Genomic DNA, 27886 nt, shown 5'->3' on the forward strand with positions numbered 1-27886 from the left:
GTTATGGAAAAGGGGGACTACTGTAACCTTTTCTCCTATTTGTTTGATTGATGCGTTTCCCGCATAAAATGCAATGTCATTTCCTATGTACCTGAATACCTGATCAGGTCTCTCAACGGAATGCTTGCACTGCTCATGCTACACATTATTGTATTAAAAGGGCCTCTGTGCATTTATTAAGGCGCATTGTTTGGCAATTTTTCAACAAAACTTAACGCAAAGCTAAAATGTGTAAACTTATATATTACACAGCAAAGAGGTGTCTATTTTGATACTGTTTTAACGTATACAGACCCTTTTTTTAAAAAAAAAAAAAACAAATGTTTTTACTTTGATCAGTTCCTAAAACTACTCGGATTTAAGTTTTGAAAAACTATTGAATTCTTCGTGACATTCACAAGGCATTGTTCGTGACACAAATTATTTTTAGTTAATCACAATCACTATGTAGAAAATTGCAATTTTGAAAGATTTTTTGATAATTTTCAAAATAAAATTGAAAATTAAAAATGTACTTCGATCATCAAGCAAGTATTGATAAACCTACATTAGTTTCAAAATCATTGTTGGATTACACGTTTTATAATAGGGTAAAACTTAAAATGAGTTGTTTTTTGACAAAAAATATGTCAGCAGGCCCTTTTAAACAGAGATACCACAAAAACCCTTCAGGCTTTAATCATAGGCGCAAATACGGGGGACCCCCAAAAAAAATTAGGTTATGCAAACAATTTTAAAATAAAAAAATATATTTACTTAAATGTATATTTAAAAAAAATGTCCAGCCCCCTGAGTTAAAAATTGAAATTGCGCCTATGGCTTTAATAGGTCTCAATGGGGCTGCCAATAAACCTACACTCAATGTAGATCAATAAAAATAATCTTTATTTATACAAGTGAAAGTAAACCTGGGCAATTTGTTATTCAAATAACTAATCGTTATAGTTAGGGTAACGAAAATCGTTATTTATAAAGAGGAAATAATAGAAGCAATACTTGTCAAAAATTGATCTAGTAGCCATTTTAAATATGCTGACTAATTTTAAGATTAAAAAATATTAAGGTTTTTTAGTTATAAGACTTATAAAGTTAATTTTATTCAGTATAATTACAAAGTTATTTTTAAACAACACAATTAAAAACATATACCCACCATAAAAAAATCATAAATATTTTTAATCACTGATCACAAAACATTCTATAATTTTTAATAAATACTAAATAGTCTTCTTAATCATTCTTAATTGTAAGATACTTATATAATATTTTTATTTATTACAGGATATTAATTTACATTTTTTCTACTGATCTAACTTGATTACTTTAAATAAATTACTTTTATTGTGGCGTACCAGTCAAAATAGTTCCATTAAAAACCATTTTGGTTAAGTACGCCTCAGAATTACTATGGTCATTTTAAAGTTTTCCAAAAATACAAAACTTGAAATTTTCATCTGTACACAATTTGTTTTATCTATGTACACACATTTCAAAGATGTTTTTATATACTAGAAATATGAGTTATTCGATTACAGTTCTTACACTAGAACACTTAACACGTTTTTTCTAGTTTGTACTGTTTCAACAACTGTTTCAGTAAAGTATAATTCGGTTCCTGGGCAGGTTTCAAGTTGTATATTTGTTTCATGGCTTTATAGTAACCTGCAAACAATTTAAAAAAACCATTATGAACACAAAACAATTAAATTAAAGTGGTATTAACAATGTTTTAAATACAACTACATTAGAGAATTGAACACTAATTTGTATTTAATAACACTACAGTTGAATGTTGATATTTTGGTTTTAAAACAAACTATATTAAGTAATATTTATTAATACCACAAGTTAAAATTTTTATTTTTTACATACAATTTTAATACATGCTCTGTAGTTTTATTGTTCTTTATTAAATGTTTACTATTTTTAATTTCTAAAGAATTCCTAGCTTAAGATTTACTTAAAACTAAGTGATTAGCTTTTATTTGTAAAACAATTTTTTTTTTTTTTAATAAGGCATAACCCTTATGACAAAAACTGTTTTTAACCCGTTTAGATCAGTAATCTGAAATTTTCATTTGGGTTTTTTATGCCCGTTTTTAATAAGTTTTGAATTTTTAGTCGTTATAATGCACATTTGATTTTTAGTGACATTTGAGACTAATGCTGTTAATTTTTTTACATAAAAATAACTTTTTTATTATTTTTTAATTTTTATTATAACAAGTTTGAAATAAATTTATTTAAAAAAAAAAGCTTTGTTTATCACACAGAATGCTGAAGCCTAGTAGACGCCAACCCTAACGACAAATAATCCTGTTTTTTCGTGTGTTGTCTAGACTTTCATCTTGCATTCATTATACATGTCTTGTATGAGGTTTATACATTTCAACAAAATATTTTTTCATTATATGCCTTGTCTAGATCCACAAATACCATACGTCAACAAGTCTTATTGCAAACAGTGTAACCGAAGTACTTCTTCTAGGATTGAACCAAAATGTTTTGTGGTCACATTTAATTTTGTATCCTTTTATTATCAAGTATTCTTTTCCATAATTTATAGTGTCTTGTTATTTTTATGGGCCTATAATTCTCGTGACCTTGTGCATCTCCTTTACATTTATACATAGGTACCACTAAACTATTTCTTCTTTCAACCGGCATATACCCACCTTTTATGATATTGTTAAATATTAGTGTAAGCAGTTTCAATGCTTCTCCTTCCAATAGATTTTAGGCCTCGAATCGAGTGTTTGGTTTTTTATTATATTATTTCATTTTTAATTTATTTCTACAAAAAAAAATATACAAGTGTGTAACAATATTTATTTGTATTTAAAGTTGCAATTTTTGTAGCCAATACACCAGTTTGGAACATATTCCTGCCGGTTTACATTTGTTACTTCAAAAAAATATATATTGAAGATAATATATTATACTTATTTATAGAATTTACATTAATATTTTAATAATTGTTTTAACATGCATTTTAAAAATATTTTCTAACTCTTTTAGAGATATAATGCATTCTTTTAAATTTTCATGTTTTTGTAATTTTTGGTGTATTTAAATCTGTGCCCCTATTATAAAATATAACAACATAATAGCCACCCATTTAAAAAAATTACTTATACATCAAGTATAAAATCACCACTTACATTTGGGTACTTTGGGAAAATTTAATTTAGACTCTTTTCCCGAAAGAATTATCTCCTTCATCTCAGATTTGGATTTTGTGACTTTAGTAAGACTTTGACCTTTCCACGGCAAACTTAATTTTAACCATTCCAATCCATTATACATTAGACTTTCCAAGTCAGCACGTCTCGTGTGCACTAGACCATAAAAACAAGTTAAAAATTTAAGTTTGTGTTGCCACTCTAAATAAATTCTCATCACATATCCATTTTGAAAAACTTAATGATTTTGCCAAATACTCACTACCAACATGACCGTCTAGCGCTATATAATCTAGGGTACCGTTATTAGCCAACTTTTTATTGGGTACAACATCCTCGGTTTTATACTTAGACACCATGCCGAAATCTCCCAGGTACACGTGATTTTGTTTAGGTTTTTTACCGACAAACACATTTTGACTCTTGATATCCCAATGAACGTACCCACACGAGTGAATGAACTCCAAGGCGTCTATCTGCACATAATAATAAAAAAATTTTAACCCGCTTTGTAAATCTAAAAGTGCCAACACATGTTAATTGAAAGACAATAGCTTACTATTTGTCGTACTATATTGATAACTGCACCTAATAACAAACTGTCTTTGACAGTTTTTAGGAAAGATTCTAAATCTTGATCGAATTTTTCAATAACAATAAATCTATATTTATTGTTATTATACAAAGTGCTACCAAAACCATAAAATTTGGGTATAGGTAATTCTTTTAACTTCTTTTCTTTCTTCCAAACTTTTATATCTAAAAACAAATCAAAATTTCATTTATTTTAAATACTTATAATGTCAAGTAATTAACAAGTAAACATAAACAATTAAATTGTTAATGTTATTAACATTTTTAAATTAGATATATAATAAGGATTAAAGATAAAATATTGGATAAAAATGTATAATGGAATGCAAGAGGTACAATATATACATATTTTAAAAATACAAATACACAAATTGAAAAATAAATATTTCAAACGAATAAAAACTTTAAAAATCTTGAACAAAAATTAACATTTTGGCAGTATGCAAAACTCTTATACTACTTACTTAAATGTCTCAAAAAAAAAAAATTTTTAGAGTTTATGCAACTTTCCTATTACTACTATTATTATATACATTTTTACCATTCTCCTTCATGTTTTTTAAATAAAACATACGTTCGACAAAGAGTGGTCCACTTTCCATGTTTTCCTAAATTCAAAACAAAAAATAAATAAAATATTATTTAAAAATAACAGACTACCTAACAAAATAAAATAAATTAATTCTACAACATTGTTAAGACAAGTAATTTCTAATTAAAATATTAGGTAAAAACATGTACAACTATTTGAAAAAAATGTCTGCACAACATTAAAACAATATATTATAACTACAATCGTTAAGTTAAAAATTTCAATAGAACTTACTGTTTTTATAGCATATTCAGTTTTTAAACGAGTACCGTGACTTGTCCCTAAAGAAAATAAAAGCAATATAATTAACAATAATGTAGTAAAACATGCTACAATAAAAATTGGTTTGTAACTATGATCTTAATTACTCATTATTTCAATGATTTTGTAATACATTTTTTTTATATTTACAAAAAATTATGCTAATAATTCAACAGTTAAACAAGTTATTAAAGTTCTTTAATTTTTTTTCAAACTAATTATTTAAACTGGCTTTCAACAATCAATATTAGCAGTGTACTTCTACAGTTATCATTATTTAGTTACTACAATTTCCTGTACAAAGATTTTTTTATAACCTATGAAACAAGATTTGGTTGAAACTATTTCAATTTTTGAATTTTTCTTTTACATTAAACTGTATCATAAGTCAAAACATATTTTAATAAAACAGTATAGAGACAAAAGTACATCTAAATACTTGACTAACCACAGTAAACATAACCGAATCCTCCGCTGCCAATAATCTTTTGTACTATCCATTCATTGTTACTAGTATCCTTCAAAACGAAACCCTTAGGCAGCTCTTCTTTCGGTGTTGTTTTTAATTTTTTGCTCATATTTCCACTATTTAACCTTAAATAAAAACCAATTAAAGCATAATTTTATTAATAAACGTAAAAATAAATAGCTAAATAAAAATAACTAATTTTTAATTTTAGTATAGGTGAAACCTATACATATGTTTCCAACCAGCAAAACCACACAGATTTCTATATGATCAGGTAGATGAGCGGTCATATAAATAAAAATCCGTATGGCTTAAAAAGCAAGATGCTGTAAGGAAAAACCCCCTAGGTGGACCCAGCTCAATATAAATAACTATGATAATAAATATATCCTGTCGCCTAAATACAATCAGACAAATACTACAAAATATAAAGGGATTTTAATAAGATTTTGATTTTAAATTTTACATTAACAAATTTTTATTGGATTCTTTTAAAAGCATGTATTATAGACAAATTTTTTTTTTTTCACTCTCAAAAGGCAGAAAGTACATTAACAATAAAATAGTACATTGATACATATTAAATTTTAAATTAGCTAACAAATGTTTTTACAAATATTAACAAAAACATTTTCACAAGTAACATTTATAAAAAGATATAAAAGAGCAAAAATAATCAAATGAAATGTATGAATAATAATAAAATATTTAAACAATTTTTTTACACAAATGGACAATTTATAACTTGGAAATGTTTATTATAATTTTAATTATTCAACATTCTCGTCATTAACATTCTGTTTATTGGTTCATAGTAGCTATAGTTTTGGCTATGGTGCCTAATGTAAAACAAATGATGACTTTTTAAGTTAAAACTCGAACCACATAATCTTATTTGACTTAATAGATTAGAGCTATCTAAGAACTACTAAGAAGATCATAGATAAATTTGATAACAAAATATTTTGTCGATCAACTAATGTTTGAAGGTTCAGTGTTTGAAGCATCTTTTTAATTAATTTTTGAAACCCCATGTTCGGTAAATTAATTTTTTGCCTTTAAAACCTAATCTGTCTGGTTTTTATTGTCAACTACTTAAAATTCAGTTATTTATTTATTACACTACCATCAAAATTAAACACAATATAATAACTGAGCAGAGTCAGTGCCATGCTAACTGTAATTTACGCTCTAGGATAATCATATTTGGCGCCCATATTTAACATATTGTTTAACTGAATTGCAACCAGAATGCTGTTACATATTTAATACAATACAATAGAATGTATCAAGTAAAATTGTTACACCAAACATAATATTATATTCAAATATGGATTAAAGCATACATAATTTCAGAAACCAGGATAGACGATAGTCATTATACTCAGGCTGACATAATAAAAATACTTACAAATGAGATAAAAAAAATACCAAAACTATATTTGACTCTTTTAAAAACGCGTTCAGCGTTCTAAGCAAACATTACGACACCGGACACAGAAGACGTTATTATTTGTATTATCAACTTTGTAATTTAAATTAGAAGGCCGTTCGCTCTTACCGTTATCATTTTTATCAATTATTTTATCAATTTAGTCGATATCGGTTCCTCCGGTCCTACCAACCTATCAAAAAATAAACCATCAACATTTTTTGTTACCAAAATATTGGATAGAATAAAAGAATACACAGTTTATATGAATATTTTCAAACTTGAGAGGATTGCATGCCGTTTTTTTGACAAAAAGCCAGACAAAATGTGGACTACTTAGGAAGTTAGGATGGTCCGATTTAAATTCTGTAAAGACATACGAATTTTTTGACAACTGTACAAGATTATGAAGAAAATAGATTTTTGTTTTTTTTTGTAAAATAATTGGGTTTCAATAGAGAAAAAATTGCAAATTTTATTTATTTAATTACAAGAAACATAAATGTTTAAATGAAAATCGGCTTCCTAGATAACATAGAAAGGTAGCCAAAGAATCTCTTTACAGAATTGAAATTGGCCCATCATATGTAGTCAACATTTGGTCTAAGATAAATCAAATCAGCTTTCTCATAGAAAAAAATGATTTAAATTAAAAAAATACTATGAATCTTATACAAATTAACCAGTCTATTAAATGACATGGTCGAAATTTATTAAAACCTTTTTTTTTTAATATTGCCTATACAAAACTCCTTAAAAACAGACTGCGTGCATTCCCTTAATATAATATGTAATACTAATTTGATACTCAATTCAACAATTTTATATTTTTATTGTTTTTAATGGAAGGTATAATGTTACAATTCATATAGGAAGATCGATTAATATTGAACAGATATTGTTTTTAAAGTCAAACTGTTTTCACACAAAGCTAAAAATAATATTATCAGACAACCAACAATAAATAACAACTCTCAATTCCAAACAAAATTCTATTTTATTTTTTGTAATAATTGTAATATATTCAGTCATACAACAAGTATATAATATATTTATAACATTCCAATTAATAAAATTTTAGTTCTCATCAATATTTCTCTTTACATTAAAAAAAAAATTATTATAGTATAAATACAATAATATTATGTTATAAAAATAATTTTATATGATTGAAACTTCCAGCATATAAAAATTTCAACAATATTTCACGTCTTTTTCATTAATAATTAATAAATTATTTAATTCAGAAAAAGTTACACTTAAAATTGAAATTAATCAATAAAGTTCTGCAAAAAAAAATGTTTCAACTTTTAAGTACTCAGTAAAATATGTTACTCGCAAGACCCAGCTACATACAATACATAGAATTTTTTATCAATTATATATATTTATACGTTAACGAAAAATTGAATTGCGTAAGTAACAGTATTAGATGATAACTACAAGAATATTTCATGTTCCAACATACATATTTGATGTATCGAAACATTAAACCATACAACCAAAATGAGCCTCAAGTCAACTCATAGGTAGTTTAATGACACATTTAAGATTACATAAGTTTCTTTATTACAGGAACAAAATTGAATTATATTTATACTTGTCGAAACATTCTCAAGCAACAGAAACAAATTTTGTTAGCTATGTATTTTATGTTTATATAGGTTGGAAGATGAGATGCGATTCTTGGTTCATGAAAACAAGGTTAAGCTTGGAGCTCAAACCGACATTGTCAATGTACAAGAGTTTCGACTCGTTTTGTTTTGGATATTTCACTACAACTGCAGTACCAGATACCCTAAGTGCATGCGACTCTTCATCGATTACATTACCCTTCAATACAACATGGCAAGTAACATCAATATGAATGTATTTAGTTACAGTTGCTCCCAGTTTTCCCTTTACCTGAAATAATTGATTCATTAATTTTAGTATGACTATTTAATTGGTAAGTTATTCATCTCCTTACGATGCATTGCTGATCTTCAACTTGTGGATTATCACTACGGAACACAGTGGCTTGGCCAATTTTCAAAGTACCGTCCATTATATCAAATTTCATCCCGCAAAAGACAGCTTGTGGCTCGAACCCATAACCATCCGGATAGGAATCACTCCAAAAGTAATTGGTGTTGTTGTTTAAGCTATGCCTATTAGGCTTGAAGGTAATACGTTTACCGTACCCCATACCAATGCTAATCAACTGTAAAGCGTTGCCATCAAACAAATGATGCTTAAGTCCCGCTGGCCGTACTTTATAATGGAATCCTGGGATGATTCTAGGATCAACATATGTACCTGTAACAAAACAAGATTATTGTAAACTAAACGCAGGGAGTCAAATCGTTCAAAAAACCAGGCTAAAACAAGGTTTATTATCTGAAAAAAAAAATTATTTGCAAATCAATTTTTTATTTGTTATCTTTTATTTATTTTTTTTTAGTATTTTAAATATGCTTGTGTATTGATAATAGATAAATATAAAAGTTATCTAAAATGAAACAAATAATTAAGATAACTTTTTTTTTACTTTTTACATAGTTTTTGACAAAATATTTACAATCTATACAATAATTAAATTAGTTAGCTAAAAAGAAAGAAAAACAGACAGTGAATAGGGAATAACACAGTTAAGACACCTAATAAGATAAAAAAAAAAACAATAATTTTAGTTGTTCTTGAGAAGATTCTTGGGAGAGTTTTTGATGCAAGTTAGGAGACTAGTTTATTTTCATGTGACTCTAATCTGGAGTAAAATTGTTGGTAATAGATTGCTGCAGTTTTAGTGATTGTGGTATCTTGAGGTCGGAATGAAGCGAAACATTTTGAACATACTTTGTTGTGATTATCCTAAAGCATATGGATTGGAAGACCCAACATTTTTTGGTGTTGGTTTTTACTGATCCCCAGATAATAATACCATAGGTCTGTATTGACTTCATAACGGTATTGTAAAGAAGAAGCTTGTTGGTATTTTTTAATGTAGAAGAGGTCGAAGCATATTTATTTGATAGTTGAGTGATTTGCGCTTTTCATTTAAGTGTGGTGACCGGTTAGGCGCTATCAATTATTAAGCCTAAATATTAGATTTGAGAGGATTGGAGAATGAGAGTTCCATTTAAGAACAGAGGAGGACAGGCCAAAGAGCATAGTGTAAATGTGACGTGAGCTGCATTACTTTCGTTTATTTTTATTTTTTATTTATTTATTTAAGAAATATGAATAATTAATTAGTAATAATATAAGATAATTGTTATCTATAAATAACAATTAAATAAATTGTTTTTATCTGTAGAGATATTTCACGGATAAATGTTATGTATTGTTAATGAATAAATACTTTGTGTCAAAATATATATCATTTAAAACTGATTATGACACATTTTTAAACTTACCTATTACCGGAAGCTCATATGGTTCCAAACCAGTGATTGTATAAACAGTTGGTGCGTCACCAATGGAGCATCCATTTAACACCAATTGTCTTTGTTTATTATCAACTCCTGGTTTTAAAGTATAACCACGGGACGGAATTAAACCAATAGAAGCATCTATAATTTTGACAAGCTTTGCTGAACCACGAGACGATTTCAAAGCTACTGCAATGCCAGTAACCTTTAATCGAAAACAAAAAAATTATTACTGAAATATTTCTGATGCATTCAAATTAACAAAAAATATTAAAAATAATACAAATTTAAATTGCATTATACTGTAAAAATTAACATAAAGAAGACGACAGTAGAATTTTCTATTAAAATACTAGATGTTTTTGTTCTCATTTTTACAAAGCTTTATAATTTATATACTTACTGGTGTTATTAAAGCAGAATCTTCTTTATAAAACCAATCCACTTTGCACAGCATGTTCACTTCTACCTTCTTTCTAACTTCGCCATTCTCAGTTAATTCATGAATTATTTCCTTTTGAGCGCCCTAAGAACATCATTTTTTTATAAAAAATTGAATAACTTTGTTTGAAAACTTAAAACAATCCAATGTCCACTGTTACCACTAATAAAAAAAATATTTATAAGTATGTTTTAAACCTTACCGGAATTTTAGTCACTTCGAGAGTGGCAACAGCAACATTGTTCGCATCATAGACGGTATAGTTGTCTCCAACAGACACAACATGCACTTGGAATGCATAGCCTGATGGCATGGAATCTGTCCAAAAATAATTATCATTATCATTTAACAACCCGGGACTTGCCTCAAATGTCAAACGCCTTGAGTAACCACGGCCGATGCTCATAAGTTCTAATGCCCGGTTATCAAACAAAAATCGCGTGCGCTAAATAATAAATTATTATTATATTTATTATAAGTAATTGTTAAAAATCTTTGTATCGCATGTATCAGTTAACAAATACCTCTTTATCTTGATCGATAGGTCGAACTTTGTACTTGAAACCAGGCACAATGTTGGGATGTATCCACACACCAACAGCTGCAAACTCATATGGTTGCAATAACGGAACGGTGTACTTGGCGGGAAAATCATTGAGCTCGGCCCCATCCAAACTAATCACACAAATTTCTTCAAAGTTCTTTGGGGAACTGTTACAAATTGCAGACTTTAAGGTGTTAAACACAGACACAGACTTTTCTGAATCTGAAGAGTCAGCCAGCTCCTAAAAAACATTGTAAAAAAAAAATGGAATTACAACAAAGTAATATACATATATATATATACATAAAAAATAAAATGTAAAAAAGCTACTTTTTGATAATTAAATTTTGTAATCTACAATAAAAATAAAATTTGTAATCCTTGTAATAAAAAAAAAAAAGGACAAACATTTTTTTAAAATGGTAATAGTTGGGAACTTCTATTCTCTTTTTTTAAGTTTTATCAGAAATAGTATTTTATTATTATTTATTTTATTAGCTCCACGATAGCGCGTTAATACTTGTGGCAGAAAAACAAGTGTTCTTGATAGACTTAAGTGAAGCAGTCGAAGCAGCAGACAGGAGCAGCAACATTGAAGTCGTTCCGTGTTTCCAGCACAACGATGCGATCGTCAATTGTAACCAGTAGCAGTGCAACACCGCAGGAACTGTCACTCGAGTTTCAGTCTTCTTAAAATCTATCAAACACACTTGTCATTCTACCAACATTCAATGCGTGCTGTATATATATATATATATATATAGGAGAACAATATTAGTGAGATTTTTTTTAATTTTTCTATATTTTTGAATGAAGAAAAAATATTACAATACCCTTAAGTCTTATCAAACATCTGAATAACAAACTTCAATAGAAATAAAAAATTAAATATAGTCTATATGAGTTATAAATTTTAATAAAATAAAATCTAGCATATTAATCATTACGGGTATTATTATATTTGTTTTTATTTCTTTAAGAATTTAAGAATATACACTTAAAACTTTGGGAAAAAAAATCAACATATTATTTATTCTATTAATATTTTATCTCCTTCTTAATCCATCTAATATTCAAATAAATATTCTCTTATTAATTGGAGACTGTTGTATGAGATATTAAAATTAAATTCCAGTTTAAATCGTTTAAAACAATTTATTTTGTTATATAGCTGAATAAATTTGGTAGTTCCAATCATATGAATGATAATAATACAATTCAATGTCAGTTCGAATTTATATGATAATACAACAATTTGTTAACTCAACAAATTGCTCAAATAAAACAACAAAATCTGTAAAATACCCATTTACTTATTACAAATTTACATGAATATTACTCTAATATAATATAAAAATATACATATATATATTGATAAAAAAGCAATATGCATAGTTATTTATTTAGTTATGACTAAACAGGAAATAATACATACACTTGCCTAAACAACATAAAACCAAACAGAAATGTATACATTTTTTTTCCATATGCTATACATAGTATCAGAAATTGTAATGTACACTTGAATAAATAAACCACCTTAGGCTTTAAATGAAACAATCCATATAATAGCATGTAATGTCATAGGAAATCATAAATATAATAGAGTATTGAAAATTAGAAATTAAAAAAAATGTTTGTACATACAAATATTAATAGGTGTATAGGCAATATTTAAATGAAGTGATAAATAGGTTTATCTGAATTAATTTTGAAAACTCAAAGACTTCCACTGAAAATGTATTTGCTTGTTGATACTTGCTGAGTTTTTATATCATTATTATAGTCGTACATTTTTTTTACTTAAAATCATTGTGTTCAGTCATGAAAATTTCTTTAAATCTTGTCACATCAGTAAGAAATACTTGTAAAATTGGTTAATTTACTAGATTGCAATATTTTTAAAGAGTGTAATTCACTTTAAAGTCATAAAAATGGTTTTGCTATTTAAAAGCAAAGACTTGAAATAATTAATTAAAATATTTTAATAGCATCCAGGAATAATATTAATTCTTAAGCAGTATTAATTATTGCCTCTAAACACTCTAATTAACCCACTAATCAGGGTTCAAAAATTAAAAAAAAACCTTGATTTCCAATGCCCATAAAACCTGAAAAAACTCTACAGCCCAAAAAAAGGATTCAAAACAAAGCCCTTGTTAAAAGGTCAAATAAAAAAAAGGTTCATTGTAATTTAAAAATCAATATCGAGCTCATTTCTTTAAGTACAACAAATTCACTACAAATCAAGGTATAAAAAAATTTTCAAAATCAGTTTTTTTTTTTATCTAATAGTATTGTGTATTTTTTCGATTTTCCTGATTCATCATAGTAACAATTTTATAATGATTAATAATATTATGTTATCAATTTATGTTACCCTCTCTGGAAAGTGTGTCTAAACGGGTAGTGTTCTGTAACCTACAAAGTTTTTATAAAATATGTATTATTGGTGGTTTTTCTTTTTAGTTAGGATAAAACAATTATCTTTTTTTCATGGTAATACATCATTTGTTTTTTTAGTCGCAACAATAACTCACAAGCAATTTTGTTCTGCTAATATGGAGTCCGTCATGGATAAAATAACCATGCATGTAACTGATGAGTCCTGTAAACAGAATTTACATTGGCGAACATATATGTTTTTCTTGGTTAACAGGCACCGTGTCGATGACAGTTGAATGTAAATCCATACAAATATAAATAATAATAATCTAATACAATAGAGTATACAAATTGTTAATGGATTATGCACATTTTGAGTTATCAATTGAACATTTTGAAATATCATTTTTTTAAATAAAAGTTTACTTTATCAGAGTATTTTTGTCTTTGGTTTCGTTTTTTACTGTAAATTAAATAAAAAATATTATGTAACAAGCGAGCATAATAATTTTGTGATTATACTTAGTTGATTGAAAAAAAAAACTCAAACAAAAAGTTATTTGATTTTTAACTGCACAAGTTCAAGTAGATAACTCAGAAATGTGCATGCCAATACACCGTTAAAATGTCATTTTCTAAGTTTTATATTATGTTCTCAGATTTACTTACAGTTGAATTAATATACTATAGTACTAATAAAGTGTGTGTGTTTTAAGTGTGTTAAACACAAAGTCCACGCACAAACTAACGTAACTTACCAAGAGATAAAAACTTACCGACCCTGAACTCACAAGAACAGGGCTCTGGTAAAAGGAGCTGGTGAATTTCATAATATTATTGTTTTAGCCGTTAGCCCAGAGTAGGTCGGACGAACTTTAAGAAAAACTAATTTCCAACACATTTTACCAAGCTGACAAAATTATTAGGTTTTATATAATATACACCGAAACCCGACCGCACGCTACCACCGAATTGACATGAACACTGGACATGAAGACCGTTTAAATAGGTCCGTGTAATTGAATTGCAGTACATATTAATATTATAGTGCCAGAAGCCCCAGGAAGACACATTGTAGTTGTAATTAATTTGTAAGATAAACAAGTGTTGCAGAAACCTCACTTGGGCTGCATCCAATTATTCTTATTTGTTGAAATAATAATATATTTGTATGGCTTTTATTTTCCCCAATCGAGTTCTATCGAATTTTATCATAAATTATCAACTATAATAACACAGTTTAAAAAATGAAAATTTCAAATTAAACCCTCCGTACTTGTTCAGCGATTTAAATTTGATAAAGTCGTCGTTGGACAAAATTCAGTTTTTATCTTTTATTAAAAAAAAAAATAATAATAACCATAAAGTACACACGTTTTCGTCGACCACTATACATTGTACCTACCAGGTTGAACGAATAAAGATATAATTTGAATAAAGAATACTAACTTTGTCCAGGCAACCACCCGCTTCCTCTTTGGTTTTGATATTTTCCCCGAGTTCTTCATCAGCCGTCTGAAAATATTTTTAAAACAAGAACATAAATTAGATAATAACATCAACGACGCGATAATATCGATATATTATACGAATAGATTAGATGACACCCTACTGTTTATCCCATTAAAAAATGTGCCACCATTTTTGTTAAAAATAACGTCATACTTGTACTCGAGTAACAACACACGAATAACATCTTTTTTTGCGTTGCATAAAGAGCTATTTAAAGATTAAGAATTTACTAGTTGAACTAAATAGTATATTAGACATCCCCGGCGTAGCATTTTCTAGACAACAAACTCTAAAAATTACAAAAATATTGCATTACAGCAGTAAAAAATTTAATTTTTATAAAATAGTGACAACATTTATTTGTATTTTTTGTAAGCCAATTCCATATATTATTAATATTATTTTACACTCGTTTATTTGCAATATATTAGGTCATTTTATAAGGGTTACGAATATTGTTTTACTTTACTAAGTCATTATTACATTTTTAAGTATTTATTTTTTTTTAATCGTATCATAGTTTTTCTAGTTTTCATAGTTATCTTCCAAATTTTGTCCATACAATTTGGGGCTATTATAAATTTAATCATTGGTCCCGAATAAATGTGAATAATCGAAAATAATATTTACTTATGAAAAAAACATTAACGAACCCCTTAAAATAAAACTATAAATAATTGTATAAGTAATTTGATTTTTTTGTATTTGCAATTTTGAGTTGTTGTGAACTGGGACGTCGATAATCCATAATACCAATTTTACAAACGTACCTAATACTACAACCGGCTACAAATACAATGTTCAATATAGCATTGAAGTATACAATACGTCGCTGTCGGTTGAAATTAGGTCCATGGTAAAATTCAGTAGCGTTAAATCCTACATGTCAAGCCAAGGCCAAACTACATTTTAAAAAATACATCAATGACTATTTCAGTTTTTTAATTTAGAACCGATACTTATACAAATTCGACAGAGTAAGTATTAACATTGAAATTCAATATTTCTGTAAAATATACTGAGCTCACGGTTCCGCTACTTAAATTTATTATTTTAAGCGTAATTAGGGAGGGCTCGGGGGAAGTATTAATTTTAGCACACTCTAGTTTGGTGTTAAATTACATTATTTCAGGGGTTTTCTGTAAATTAAAAAATAAACTATTTTTTACGTATTTAAATTTCTAGTGCCATAATGAAAATACATGCCCATGTGGCATGTATGATTGCTTAAAAGACAGACCAGTATCTGACTGACATAAGCTAGAATATATGGAATAAAGTACATATAACCAACGACGACCTCATGATCTCATTATGTTCTACAGTAACAAATGTTAGAGCTTATAATCGCATCGTCGCATCGTCGCCCAAATTGTATGGGTACACTGACTGTTCATGATGACAACACACTGTTGCAACGATAGGCGCCAGTCAAGGTATAAGATAATAAAATTTAATAATACACAATATAGGTATGTAATACTAATACCTACCGATAATTGTGTAATCCAAAAACCAATTTAGTAGACTATGAGTGTTCTTAAAGCGTTAAATTGGGGTTCGTGCCAAAGTTATATACGATTTGAATAAGTGCATTTAGAAATCCGATAAGCTCACAGAGCTAATGACACAGTTTGATACATTTACCGGCAGGTATAATTTGTGTTATCGTGATAAATGCAGGTAGGCACAACTAGTGTATTTTTATCAACGACCGGGTAAAATTGTGGTAAATTTTATAATAGTTTGTTGCTTCTGTTAGAAATAATAATGGCTTTCAGCCAACCTGCGGCTAATGTCAGTCGTTTGTTTCCGAACAATCGTTTAAGGTGTGTACATGGTACCAGTAGGAAACACTAATTTCGAAGCTGCTTATTAATTGTTCATAATCGTTTTTATAATATAATGTACTTAATAATATTTAAAAAATACAATTTAAACAGACTAAATGTCTTTTAAAAGAACCGCGCAAATATACATTTAAAAATATTTAAGTACAAACACATTATACGATATAATGCCAACACACAAAGGCGACATAGGAGACTTTAAATCACTTATATAGTTTTAACAATAACATTAATTACTAAACTGTATTGTAATTAGTGTTAGCCGAGTGTTTATATAAGAGCGAAATAAATATTATATACGTAATATTCAGTCAGTAGGGAAAAAATGTAGTTACGAAAATGGGATGAAACCCCGTATAATGATCGGATATTAATTGGACTAATTTTTTGTTACTACCGAAATCCCTAAACAATTGGTAAAAAAAAAACTCATAAAAGTTGGGTCATATTAAAACTCGTATTACGGAAAATTTAATTTTGAAATTCAGGGAAACGGAACTTATTAAGGAGCAAATGATAAGCAATATATGAAATAAAAATTATCTAGGAGCCATTTTATAACACCAGCTAATTTAAAGATAAATGAACACTACGTTTTTGTAGTTACAATATGTTTAGTTTTTTTTTTCTTGAGTTATGGCAAAAGTTTGATAATAATACATTACGTAGAAGTCACGTTCTGATGTATCTATTGAAGGGATTTTAATTGTCCCTATGGAAATCTTACTACTTCCTCTATATAGGCTAAAAGGCCTAATTTGTTTAATAGATACTCCATAAAATGACTTAATATAGCATTTAATTAATTTTTACATTCAACATTCGCCAGAATAGCACACAAAAAATAATAAATCACTTATACATTTATCTTTCTAAAAATATTGATTGATATTGGAATACTTATAATGTATTAAGTCCTAGATAGATTTATATTAAATATTACCTATTTTGGACCCTTAATTATTGCAGTTTCCGTTTCTCTGAAGAAATTGGTAACAAGTACTTCATTATGAAGAAGGTAAACGGTTCTTTTCTATTACCTACATTTATTTTCGTATCAATTAAACGTCTATTATAACTCATGAAAATGTATTTATGCAAATCAAGAACATGGGCTGGCCCAGCTCATAAAGTTAACAGTCTGGGCATTAATCCAAATCGGATAGGATTTTTATATATCAACATTCAACAGTATCAGTTTGCTTTAAAAAAACCTGTTTGAATAACATAGATGGTCTACAGTTCATGTACGTGAAACGAGAAACAGAAATACCTTAGATAATAATAATTTATGGCTTATAAATCCGTTACTACATTGAATATAAATTGTACCATATAGCTCTTGTCTATAATCCGGAATATCTACATTTTTATTTTACACTAAAACCAGACAAAAAAAAATTAACATGATTCAGATCATACTCAATTCGTAAATTATAAAAAAATATATGAATTTAGTATAATCACAAGGCAAAAATTAGAATCATATTAATTGATATTTATTTTAACGCAGATATTAGCCGTTTAAAAAGTTTTAAAATTGCAAATTACCATAATAATTTTAAATGAAAAAACATATTTTAAATACTTGAAATAAATGTTAGGTAGATAGAATGTTTATGCGATTTTAAATGAATGTATAAATTCATAATGTGTGAAACAATACGGTTTAAAAATTACAAATGCTACAGTTATGAGACTTTTTATTAATTGTATAAGAAGCATACAACTCGAGTTAATTTAATTTTGAGTTTTTTTACACTTGATCTTTTTTTCTATTGCTTCAGAGATTATATAGTCTAATCAGCCTAATTGATTTATCATCGTTCGACAATATGTCAGTTAATCAGTAAATCGGTTGTTAAATTTTATCTTTCAAAACATAACCTGTACAAGGTTGATCGAAATGCCAAGGCATCGCTACTTATTTGCATGCAAAAAAGCGAAATTCCAGTTTAAGTAAAAAGGTCTTCGATAATTAACATTATTATTTTTATATTTACAAATAGACTTCTCACCTGACTATCGTATCCAAAGTGATCCTGATTCAAAAGATCATCCCGGACGTCCTGCATGGGACTCAGGATGGATCCCTGTCGTTTGGCCCACAGCCGGTGAAGACCGGGCTGCATGATTTCACTGTCGACGTTTTCCATTGTCAAGTTTATCTGTCAAAACAAAATAACGTCAAACTTAATGTTTCCGCAAGTACCAAATAGTATTGTATAAATTAAGTATTAAAATATTATGAAATATACTTTGAAAAAAAAAAACGGTTTACGGGCACAACTTGTAAAAAATGCACCAACGCTTCAAACAGTTGTTGGCAAACTAAGTGATTGTAAAAATATATTATTAAAACAAAATAAAATAGCAGGTTTTAATACGTATAAGTAGGTATATTTTCTTTTTAAATTGCAAAGCGAATTTCACGATTTTACACAATAAGTCAACCACGTCCGATCGTGAACTGAGCTAAAAATATTATGTAGACGTAGTCCGGTCTAGAATTGGCACGAGAGTCGAGACGACAACGACGGCGTTTTAAAAGAGAGAGAGAGAGAGAGAGAGAGAGAGAGAGAGAGAGAAGAGGAGACAAGTCGTTTATAAATTATTACACATATATAGTATATAAATTATCTTAGGCACAGTCACGCAATTTACTGACGTTTCACCAATTTTTATCAGACCGTCAATTGGTTTTAGTGGGAGACGGCTTTTTAAATATGCACACCATACATTACACACGTCAAAAAAACCTGTAAAAACCGCATACACATACGGTAAACGACCGTTTTTTATGGTACAAACATATCTATATTCTATTAGAATAGAGTTGAAAGTAATATCAAACGCGACAATTTCCAATAAATAATTTGGAAATTAGCTGTGTAGACTTTTTCAACGTGTACGCGTCGAGAAAGTAGTCCCATTCTGTTTTACGCCAAATCACATTATAATTAGCATGTGAGCGGGAACGGAAGCAAGTGGGGCAGTGGCGTAATAACGGGGGGGATTTGGGTGTCGTATCCCCCCCTTGACGATATATATATCACAATGGTATACGTACAAAAAAAATAATTGGGGGAGGGAGGGGGTGATGAGTAAAATGTATGCATTTTTTTATTTATCCCCCCCTCCCAAACATGACGAAATTACGCCACTGAAGAGGGGGCGACACCTTAGCCTTAGACCCTTTAACCGTTAAGAGTAATAATTGATACCCCTTATTCACCTTTATCTCAATTGTTTCATGTAAAGACTAATAACCACCAACAGAAATAAGCTCAAATAAAAAAAGAGTTCTATACTTCTACGTCCAAAATATTAACATGATTTTATGTTTGCTATTTTTAATAATTTTAAATAGAAGAGTAAATATTAAATAAGAATAATAATATGAATTTATAAATGTTAGCTGTAGGCAGTAGGATATTCATTAAAATAAGAAATAACTTTATTTTTATTAGATTAACGAAAATGTTGTTAAATTAATGCATTATACAAATGTTTGAAATGAAAAATGGGCAATTTACATTACACAAAATATAAAATTTCCGTTTAAAAAAATTAAAATTACTACATTTTTTTCATTCTGATAAATAATATTATTTAATATTGATCAATATAGTAAATAACAATAATTGTCATTTGCTCAAATTTCAAACTATTTTTATTTATTAATTAAGCTGGTTTTTGTTAAATCATTTTAAGTATTTTATTGTTTAATATATAATATTAAATATTATTATATAGTTTAAAACTTAATTTAATAAATCTACAGTGGATACAAATCTACAAAAGATTTTATTAAATTAACCGCAATGCTATTGCATTTTTTGGACGATTTGATTCAGTGTACTAGTGTGTCTCGTTAAACGTAAACCAATTATTGGCAATAGCTACCGAGGTCTATCCAGCGAAATTTATATTTTTAAAAAAAAATGGACTTTGTCCCAAGCAAACAGTCACAATCATAATGTTCCTAATCGAATAATGTTAATAAACGAGATATTTTTGTGCTTACACGCATTACTTACGACTTATGTCACGGGGCACTATGTATATAATACATGACGTATATTATACACAAAAAACAAGTTTTTAATTTAAACACCTACATTAAACAACCATCAATTACAGTTCTAAACTTTGGACCGTTGAACTCCAAACTAGGAATGTTTGCGTTTTCTATTTTTGCTAATCAGCAAAGGTACAGCCATAACCGACCATGTGTATCGCTTTTAATATATATATAATATAATAAATAATCTAGACTGCTAACTGACAAAATGTTGGCTTATAAACCGATTAAAAGCTCTATCTTTACACGAGATCTCTAAAGTCTATACATTGATTTATAAATACTAGTAATAATAGTATTTATCAATGGTCTATATTACGGTCTGATCCTATCAATGTTCAATGACTATAAAATAATATTAATGATAATATGTTAATTGTTTATACATTTTTTTAATGTAATAAACACACTTCTCACATAAAAACCGGCACATTCAATGTGACTAAATACTTTGTATCATTAGTCAGCAATCTAGTTTTAGTTTATTATAATTTATAATAGTGTACGGTTCTTTAGTGTACTATAATTACAATAATAAATTCAATATTAATTTTGATTCGACGAATCTTGCCTCATAAAATAATTAAACATTCCGAGGATATCAACTCGAAAAAACAAGGCTTTATTACTCTGTTTTTACTTCAGTAATTCAGCGACAAGCCTCAAATCCCAGTCCAGTTAGTTTATCTAGTGATCAGTAAAATATTGAGATAATTTTAATATTCTCATGAGAGCCCTCGTCGCTCCTGAAACGTAAAGAAAACTTATACGATTTTTTTTTAAAACAGTACCTACACTACAGTATAATATACCGAGCGATTCACAACAGATAATATGTGGCACTAGATTTTTTTAAATAATCAATAGTAATTGTTTTCAAAGAAAATGCGTGCCTTATCTTTAACGAGTCTTTCAGTTTGTACATTATTAAGTCGAATTCTAACAACCAATCGGTGCTTCTGTGTTCAGACAAACCACATGCCAGAGAGACTTGTGTACAGATCCAACAAGACGGTTTAACATATTTGTGGCTTAAAGAATGGGGAAAGTACTACAATGCTCATGTTATTTTACGTCCAACTTCTTCTCGCCTTCGGTTTACGTAAACAGAATACATGTATAATATAATAAAATACTATTTTATGAATTTCGAAAATACTCATTATGTTGAATAAATCATTAATTTTCGTTATAACGCAATTCCGTGTCACTGACAGTCTATTATTAAAACAACGGTTGAGAACACACAATATTATGTTTGTAATGTAAAATACAGTAAACAAAATCAAACGTTAACGCCTAATAACCTTAACGACATAATAATAATGTCGCAAATAAAAAATAATTACAAAAAACAAGTGCTTCCTACTTAATAATTAAGATTTAAGTACGATAAAAGTTATAATTATTATGTCGTAAGACATAATAAACATAATCACATAACAATTATAACATGTAAACAAATTGTCATAAAACTTGGAAAATGGGTCACATAACGCATTATTTTCATTATTTAATAGGTATGTGTATACGAGTAATGATTGGCAATTATAATTGTATTATAATTAACATTTTAATATAAATGTCACAGTTAAAACAAATTACATAATGAATATCGTTATAAATATGTTATTTTTTTATAATTAAAATAATTTCATGATTATACATTCAAAAGTATTTCTTAGTACACGGTCGACGTGTTTATTATAAATTTTAATATATCAAATTATTATTATTAAAAACAATACAGGGAAACGTTATATATTATTTAAGATCATTATTGATATTTATTAGATAGAATATTTAATCTAGGATGTTAATAAATAATAGGTTGAAATAAGAATACCTAGAATAAAATACCACCTACTCAAAGTGGAATTATTTATTATGTGTCATGTTTGTATAATATTCGATTTGAGTGTTAAATAAAAAATAAACAAACATACAAATCTTTCTGGAAGAAGTAAGTAGGTACCTACACGATAAGTTCCAAATATGTGATTATTTTTCATACTCCGACTTTTTAGTCCTTCAGAAATAACTAAAAACCAATTTAATTTAAAATATTTAAACCAATCGGTTTAACAAATAAATTCGAGAAAATGAAAAACGAGAATTTACAAAAAGTATACAACAAGCCGGATATTCTTTCGATTAGAAAGGATTAGTTATGCCTGGCGAGAGGATGGCCAATTGGTGGAGAAAACAAATAGGACAACACCTTTAGGGAGACCCAGGGTTCCGTGGATTAATGTAGTTGCCAAAGATGTGAGAAGATTGCGTTCTAAATGTCTGCGAATAAAAGAGAGAAGTATAGATTGGTGGTAGCATTGATCCTAAATAACCCAATGGGCTGAAGATGAAAAAACGATTGATTTTGGCGCGGAATCTATAGCTGAATGTTAGGATTTTCAAGTTAACCAAACCTTACTATAACTGTGGTAACCAAATAACTAAGTATATTTTTAAAAATTACTTCAACACAGTGTTATATTTTCGATAAGGACACGATAAAAATATAAAACGTACTAACCTAACCATAAAGGTAACCAGTAACTACTAAGACATATTCGTTATTGAGCCAATACTAATTGTGGTTTTGAATTTGTACTTGAATACTTTAAAAACATTTATTTAAAAAATAATATTACAATTATATTATTTTGAAATGCCCATTTATTTGATCAATAAACTACAAAAAATACAGTCGAGTTGTAATAATTTTTTGATGAGGCGTCGTACAGGCGTTTACAACAATTAATTACTCGTGTACAATGTAATTTAATATACATTTTTATAATAAATAGCAATATAATGTTTATAGGAATTCGAGAAATGTACGTAGGTATTATTGATAAAATAAAAATGAAAGGAGATCCTTTTAATCACACTGCAAGACGATCACATCGAAATTCTTTAGGTTATCTTATCGTTTCACACAGGTATTCAACGCGTAATGGATAGCAGGCCAATGACAAAACACGAGAGTTTACAATATTAATTATCGTTAAATAGTATTTTACTATTAGTCATAAAAAAATGTACGCGGTATTCAAACAATGGCGCAATTTCAATAAATAATTTACCGTTTACACGAACTAAAAAAAACAATTACGCCATTATCGAAATACAGACACAAGTCGTTATATTATCTATATTATATAAAATAAACTATTGCCGAGTTGCACAAGTTGTATTGGTTCTATAAACCGTTAATGGAATGGACTACCTACAGTGATTAGTCCAAACTACTAACATGGTTTATAGAACTAATAAAGTTTTGTCCAAACCAGCGTATATAAATCCCAAAGCCTAAATAATACTTAAGACAATCAAATCCTAAATAATAAAGTTAACCTAACCTAAGTAGTTTTCAATGTCAACATTATTGTCACAATTTATCTAATTAAAATTGACTGACGTCAAAACATGATCTCGGAATTTTTTAAATTTCTGACATTTTAAAACTAAAAAAAAACATTAGTTTTGTTGCAAAAAATAACTTTTGTCTTTTTACATTATTTTGAACAAATATGTTATAACAATAAAAACGGGATCTCTTGCACATTAACAATTTTATAAGAAAAGACATTAATATATACGAAGATTGGGTGGCGTCAGCTGCAACTGTTGTTCAGTTCTGCGATTGAGCTGCGTTCGATGTGGATAATTTTTAAAAAAGTAACTAACCAACTACCAAAAATTTCAGCAACAAAGCCATGCCTTTAACGGTTAACATATTAACATGATCCAAATGTTAAAAAAAAATCTTGGCCATGAAAATAGAAGCTAAAAAAAAAAGATTGAAAGATTGAACGCAAGATTATGTTATACACTAATATTGAACCAAATTTAAATTACAAAAAAACTTACAATATATAACATTGTCTGATAATTTCATGAGAGACAATCGAAAGTGGGTTAAATTAATTTTGCAAGATTTGAAAAATACCCGTACAAACGTACGTACGTGTTAGCGAGTTAAAGAAAAGCATTTAACATATAAAAATGTTGGTAATTTTATTGTTGGGCGTTACGCTGACTACATTAGGACACTATTTGCGTTGGCCAGCACATCATTAATTTCTTAACTATGTGATAATTTAATACTGAGTAATTAACAAGAGATAAAATGTAATGAATTAAATAATTACATATTTGATATATTATGTAGTTGAGAATAAATTAAAATTTTAACTTGGCACATGGACACAAAATATTTACTACTTATAAAACAGATTATATTCAATACATTTTCACTTATAATATGTATTACATTTTTAAATGTCAAGAGGTATAGTTGCATAGAGTAACAAACGCAAACTTGTGAAATGATTAATATTTTAAAATATTTACTAGTTGTTTTTTAAAGTGCAAAATCAATAAACTCATAAGTATTTGAGTATACTTAATTATTTTTCCTCGCTTTCTTTCTAAAAAGTAAAAACTCAAATGTGTAAATCTTTGATCTTATAAATTTAAAATATAATTTCTATACTAGCTATATTTTCTAAACAAAAATACTAAAGAAGTATAAAAAAAAAATATATATATATATACATTATTTATTGTATCGATAGTAGTTAAAATGAGGCGCCTAGTTTCATCACCAGCTAGACAATTTTTGACAATTTTCACAAAACAACAAATAATTTCTTTAGATAGAACCAACCAAGACTTTCAAACAAACACAATTTGAATTAGTTATATTCTTTATTTGATAGATCTGATAACAGTTTTACATAACATGTAATACATTGTGGTCACTTAAAAAACAAAAACGTTTTCAAAATGTCTTAGGGCTGGTTTTCAAACTAGATGCCTCAAATAAAAGACAGTAAAATATTGTATCATTCAAACATTCAATACAGACATTTTCCTTTATGCCATAATGATAAAATTTTGATCAAGACGAAAGTGGTTTCACATTTTTTTACCACAAAGCATTATAATGGTGTATCAAAGAAAACATTTTTTAACATTAACATAAATAACATTTATGTCATACAAATAATAAATAGATTTTTAGCCATAGGCGCAAATACAGAGGGCTAGGGTGAGCTGAGCCTTTCCATTACTAACATAGCCCCACCAAAAAAATTAGGTTATGCATACAATTTTAAAATACAAAAATATATTTACTTATATATATAATTAAAAAAAATGTCCACCCCCCCCCCCCCGAGTTAAAAATTGAAATTGTACCTATGTTTTTAGCTCTCTCAAAGTGGTTAACGTAAATATCAGCCAGATACAGATTGTGCTTAACAGCTGACTAATTTTTTCTGTATTCTTAAATTATTTTTTCTTTGCCCTACACTCCCAAATACATGGGCTCCGCCAGTTATATTACATTTTTTTTTTTAATTTGAACAAAATACCACATACATGTACATACAAATAGTTCAATGGTATAAAATATAAAAAAAACAATGTTATTTTAAATGTATTGTTAGGCTTAACTTATGTTTTTCATATAAAAAAAACAAATATACTTAAATTAAAGTTCATTTACTGAGAAAAATGAATAAAAATGTATTAATTAATATTTACCATTTTATATAAAAGTTAGGTAATCTAGATTTAAAATATGTTTCTGAGTAAGTTGTGATTTTTATAAAATTAAGTCTAGTGACTGAACAGTGTGCAAAATCGACATTACTCGGCTAAATCAATACTTAAAAATAACTGATTTTGTTTGCATATAAAAAAACATAAGCAATAGTTTACAAAAATCATAACTTGGTCGAAAATACATATATTAATTAATAAACCCAATATTTACTTATCTTAATAAATTTTAAATTAAATACATTAATGAAAAATAAAAACATTTATTTAATCTTCACATTCGCATCAAGTAGTTTTTCTAAAAAAAAACTCATTTTGTACTTTGTCGGTCGTTACCACTTAAGTACCTTACTAGTCTGTACCATTGAATTTAAAATAATACTATTCTAAAACCTAGTTTCAAGTTTGTACTATAATAATATGTAGATACTTATTAGACTATACTTTTATCAATTCATCCGTTTCTTTTATGTAAAAAATATGACTTTTTCCAAACACTGCTTACTTGTACACTACTAGTATTAGGTATAGTATAGTTAAAGAGTTAAATGTTCAAATTACCTTTGTGGTATCACCGTTTTCAAAGAGTACACGACAATCTTTTAAACCTCGGTTTTTCGGATTTCCTGCTGACAACAGCTGCCGGTAACGGGTAAATTTGTAGGTTTTGTTAATGGCTAACGATTGAGGGGAAAATTATCTTAAGAACACGCTTCACTGTTTTCTGTTTTGTTTTTTAAATAAACAGGTAGACTGAAATGTTCTACTTATTGGATGCGTTGTGTGCGTTTTTGTGCCGTTGGAAGCGTTCTCTGTCGAGTCGTGAATATCGAACGGTCCAACAGCCAACTGCTGTCTGCTATCGAGCCGAACGACGTCACGCACCGAACGGCGGCGTCTGGCGAAAAGAATCGATTTGACGGATGACGGCAACTGCTGAGTGCAAAGCAATAACGACCGACCGGAGACCGTGAGAGAGGGGGAGAGAGAGAGGACAGCCAGAGTCGACCACGACGACCGGCTAACACTTCCAGCAGCACATATAAAAATGAAATGAACCTGAGCTGTGGCCTGTGAGCAATTGAGCATGTCTTTTGATCCCACAGCTGAACGCTTCCGACGGTAGTAGGTGGATACAGAGTCAATGGACGGGGTGGCAGCGCTAGTATGCGGACGGCCATAAGGCACATTTTGTGTACTGTTTCGACCACTGAACTGGGTTCAGGGTTGAGACGAGAGTTCAGTTCAGCTTCATTGGTTACGACGTGCCGCGTGCGTCTATTTTTTTTTCCAGTGTACTATTATCATACTTCATAGTAACCGGCATTGACAAGTATACTGGTATGAGTGGTATCCACTATCCAGGTAACCAGGCACAGTAGCTCACAGCTGTATCTGTAGCCTACTGCCTGTCACCTGTGTGCTGTCACACACGGGACGTGCAACGCACGTGCGTGTAACCGCAGTGTGACCAACAATTTTTGCGTAAAATACCTAATTAAAAAGTTCACATTATCCGGGACATTGGCGGAAATTCAGTGAATATTTTTAGTGGGTA

General features: G+C 28.4%; 2 protein-coding genes across 5 annotated transcripts; both read right to left on the minus strand.

Annotated features, from left to right (window-relative positions):
• Window positions 1-1140: 1140 nt before the first annotated feature.
• LOC126841859 (nucleosomal histone kinase 1-like) lies at window positions 1141-6643 on the minus strand. Of its 2 annotated transcripts, none has more exons than XM_050578600.1 (8): window positions 6510-6643; window positions 5078-5223; window positions 4603-4649; window positions 4351-4384; window positions 3742-3941; window positions 3445-3658; window positions 3162-3338; window positions 1141-1662 (listed from the first exon to the last, which is right to left on the minus strand). In XM_050578600.1, exons 2-8 carry the CDS (start codon window positions 5205-5207, stop codon window positions 1553-1555), a joined length of 912 nt encoding a protein of 303 aa, XP_050434557.1. In that variant the 5' UTR covers window positions 5208-5223; window positions 6510-6643; the 3' UTR covers window positions 1141-1552. The 2 variants fall into 2 exon arrangements, with proteins under 2 accessions (XP_050434557.1, XP_050434556.1); XM_050578599.1 differs by having other exon boundaries at window positions 4318-4384.
• A 1432-nt stretch (window positions 6644-8075) lies between these two features.
• LOC126841730 (uncharacterized) lies at window positions 8076-27359 on the minus strand. Of its 3 annotated transcripts, none has more exons than XM_050578342.1 (9): window positions 26890-27359; window positions 18692-18841; window positions 14761-14826; window positions 10907-11167; window positions 10585-10827; window positions 10344-10466; window positions 9926-10145; window positions 8500-8828; window positions 8076-8435 (listed from the first exon to the last, which is right to left on the minus strand). In XM_050578342.1, the coding sequence occupies exons 2-9, from the start codon at window positions 18827-18829 to the stop codon at window positions 8187-8189; spliced, it is 1629 nt and encodes a 542-aa protein (XP_050434299.1). In that variant the 5' UTR covers window positions 18830-18841; window positions 26890-27359; the 3' UTR covers window positions 8076-8186. The 3 variants fall into 3 exon arrangements, with proteins under 3 accessions (XP_050434299.1, XP_050434300.1, XP_050434302.1); XM_050578343.1 differs by lacking the exon at window positions 26890-27359 and adding an exon at window positions 18932-19148; XM_050578345.1 differs by lacking the exon at window positions 26890-27359 and adding an exon at window positions 13467-13534 and having other exon boundaries at window positions 18692-18749.
• Between the last annotated feature and the right edge of the window lie 527 nt (window positions 27360-27886).

The sequence above is a fragment of the Adelges cooleyi genome, unplaced genomic scaffold (assembly GCF_023614345.1).
Source record: "Adelges cooleyi isolate 19-005CV unplaced genomic scaffold, UGA_ACOO_1.1 ACOO_flye_CR_arks_rails_tigmint_CR_PRNA_41, whole genome shotgun sequence".
Taxonomy (NCBI): Eukaryota; Metazoa; Arthropoda; class Insecta; order Hemiptera; family Adelgidae; genus Adelges; species Adelges cooleyi.

Excerpts from the sequence above, each read along its gene's own strand:
- LOC126841859 (XM_050578599.1), bottom strand. The coding sequence starts at position 5,207 with ATGAGCAAAAAATTAAAAACAACACCGAAAGAAGAGCTGCCTAAGGGT. Across the intron at positions 3,339-3,444 it reads GCTAGACGGTCATGTTGGTA|TGCACACGAGACGTGCTGAC; the intron begins GTGAGTATTTGG and ends TTTATGGTCTAG. Across the intron at positions 1,663-3,161 it reads TTTTCCCAAAGTACCCAAAT|GTTACTATAAAGCCATGAAA; the intron begins GTAAGTGGTGAT and ends AATTGTTTGCAG.
- LOC126841730 (XM_050578342.1), bottom strand. The coding sequence starts at position 18,829 with ATGGAAAACGTCGACAGTGAAATCATGCAGCCCGGTCTTCACCGGCTG. Across the intron at positions 10,146-10,343 it reads ATTCTGCTTTAATAACACCA|GTTACTGGCATTGCAGTAGC; the intron begins GTAAGTATATAA and ends TTTCGATTAAAG. Across the intron at positions 8,436-8,499 it reads TTGAAGATCAGCAATGCATC|GTAAAGGGAAAACTGGGAGC; the intron begins GTAAGGAGATGA and ends CAATTATTTCAG.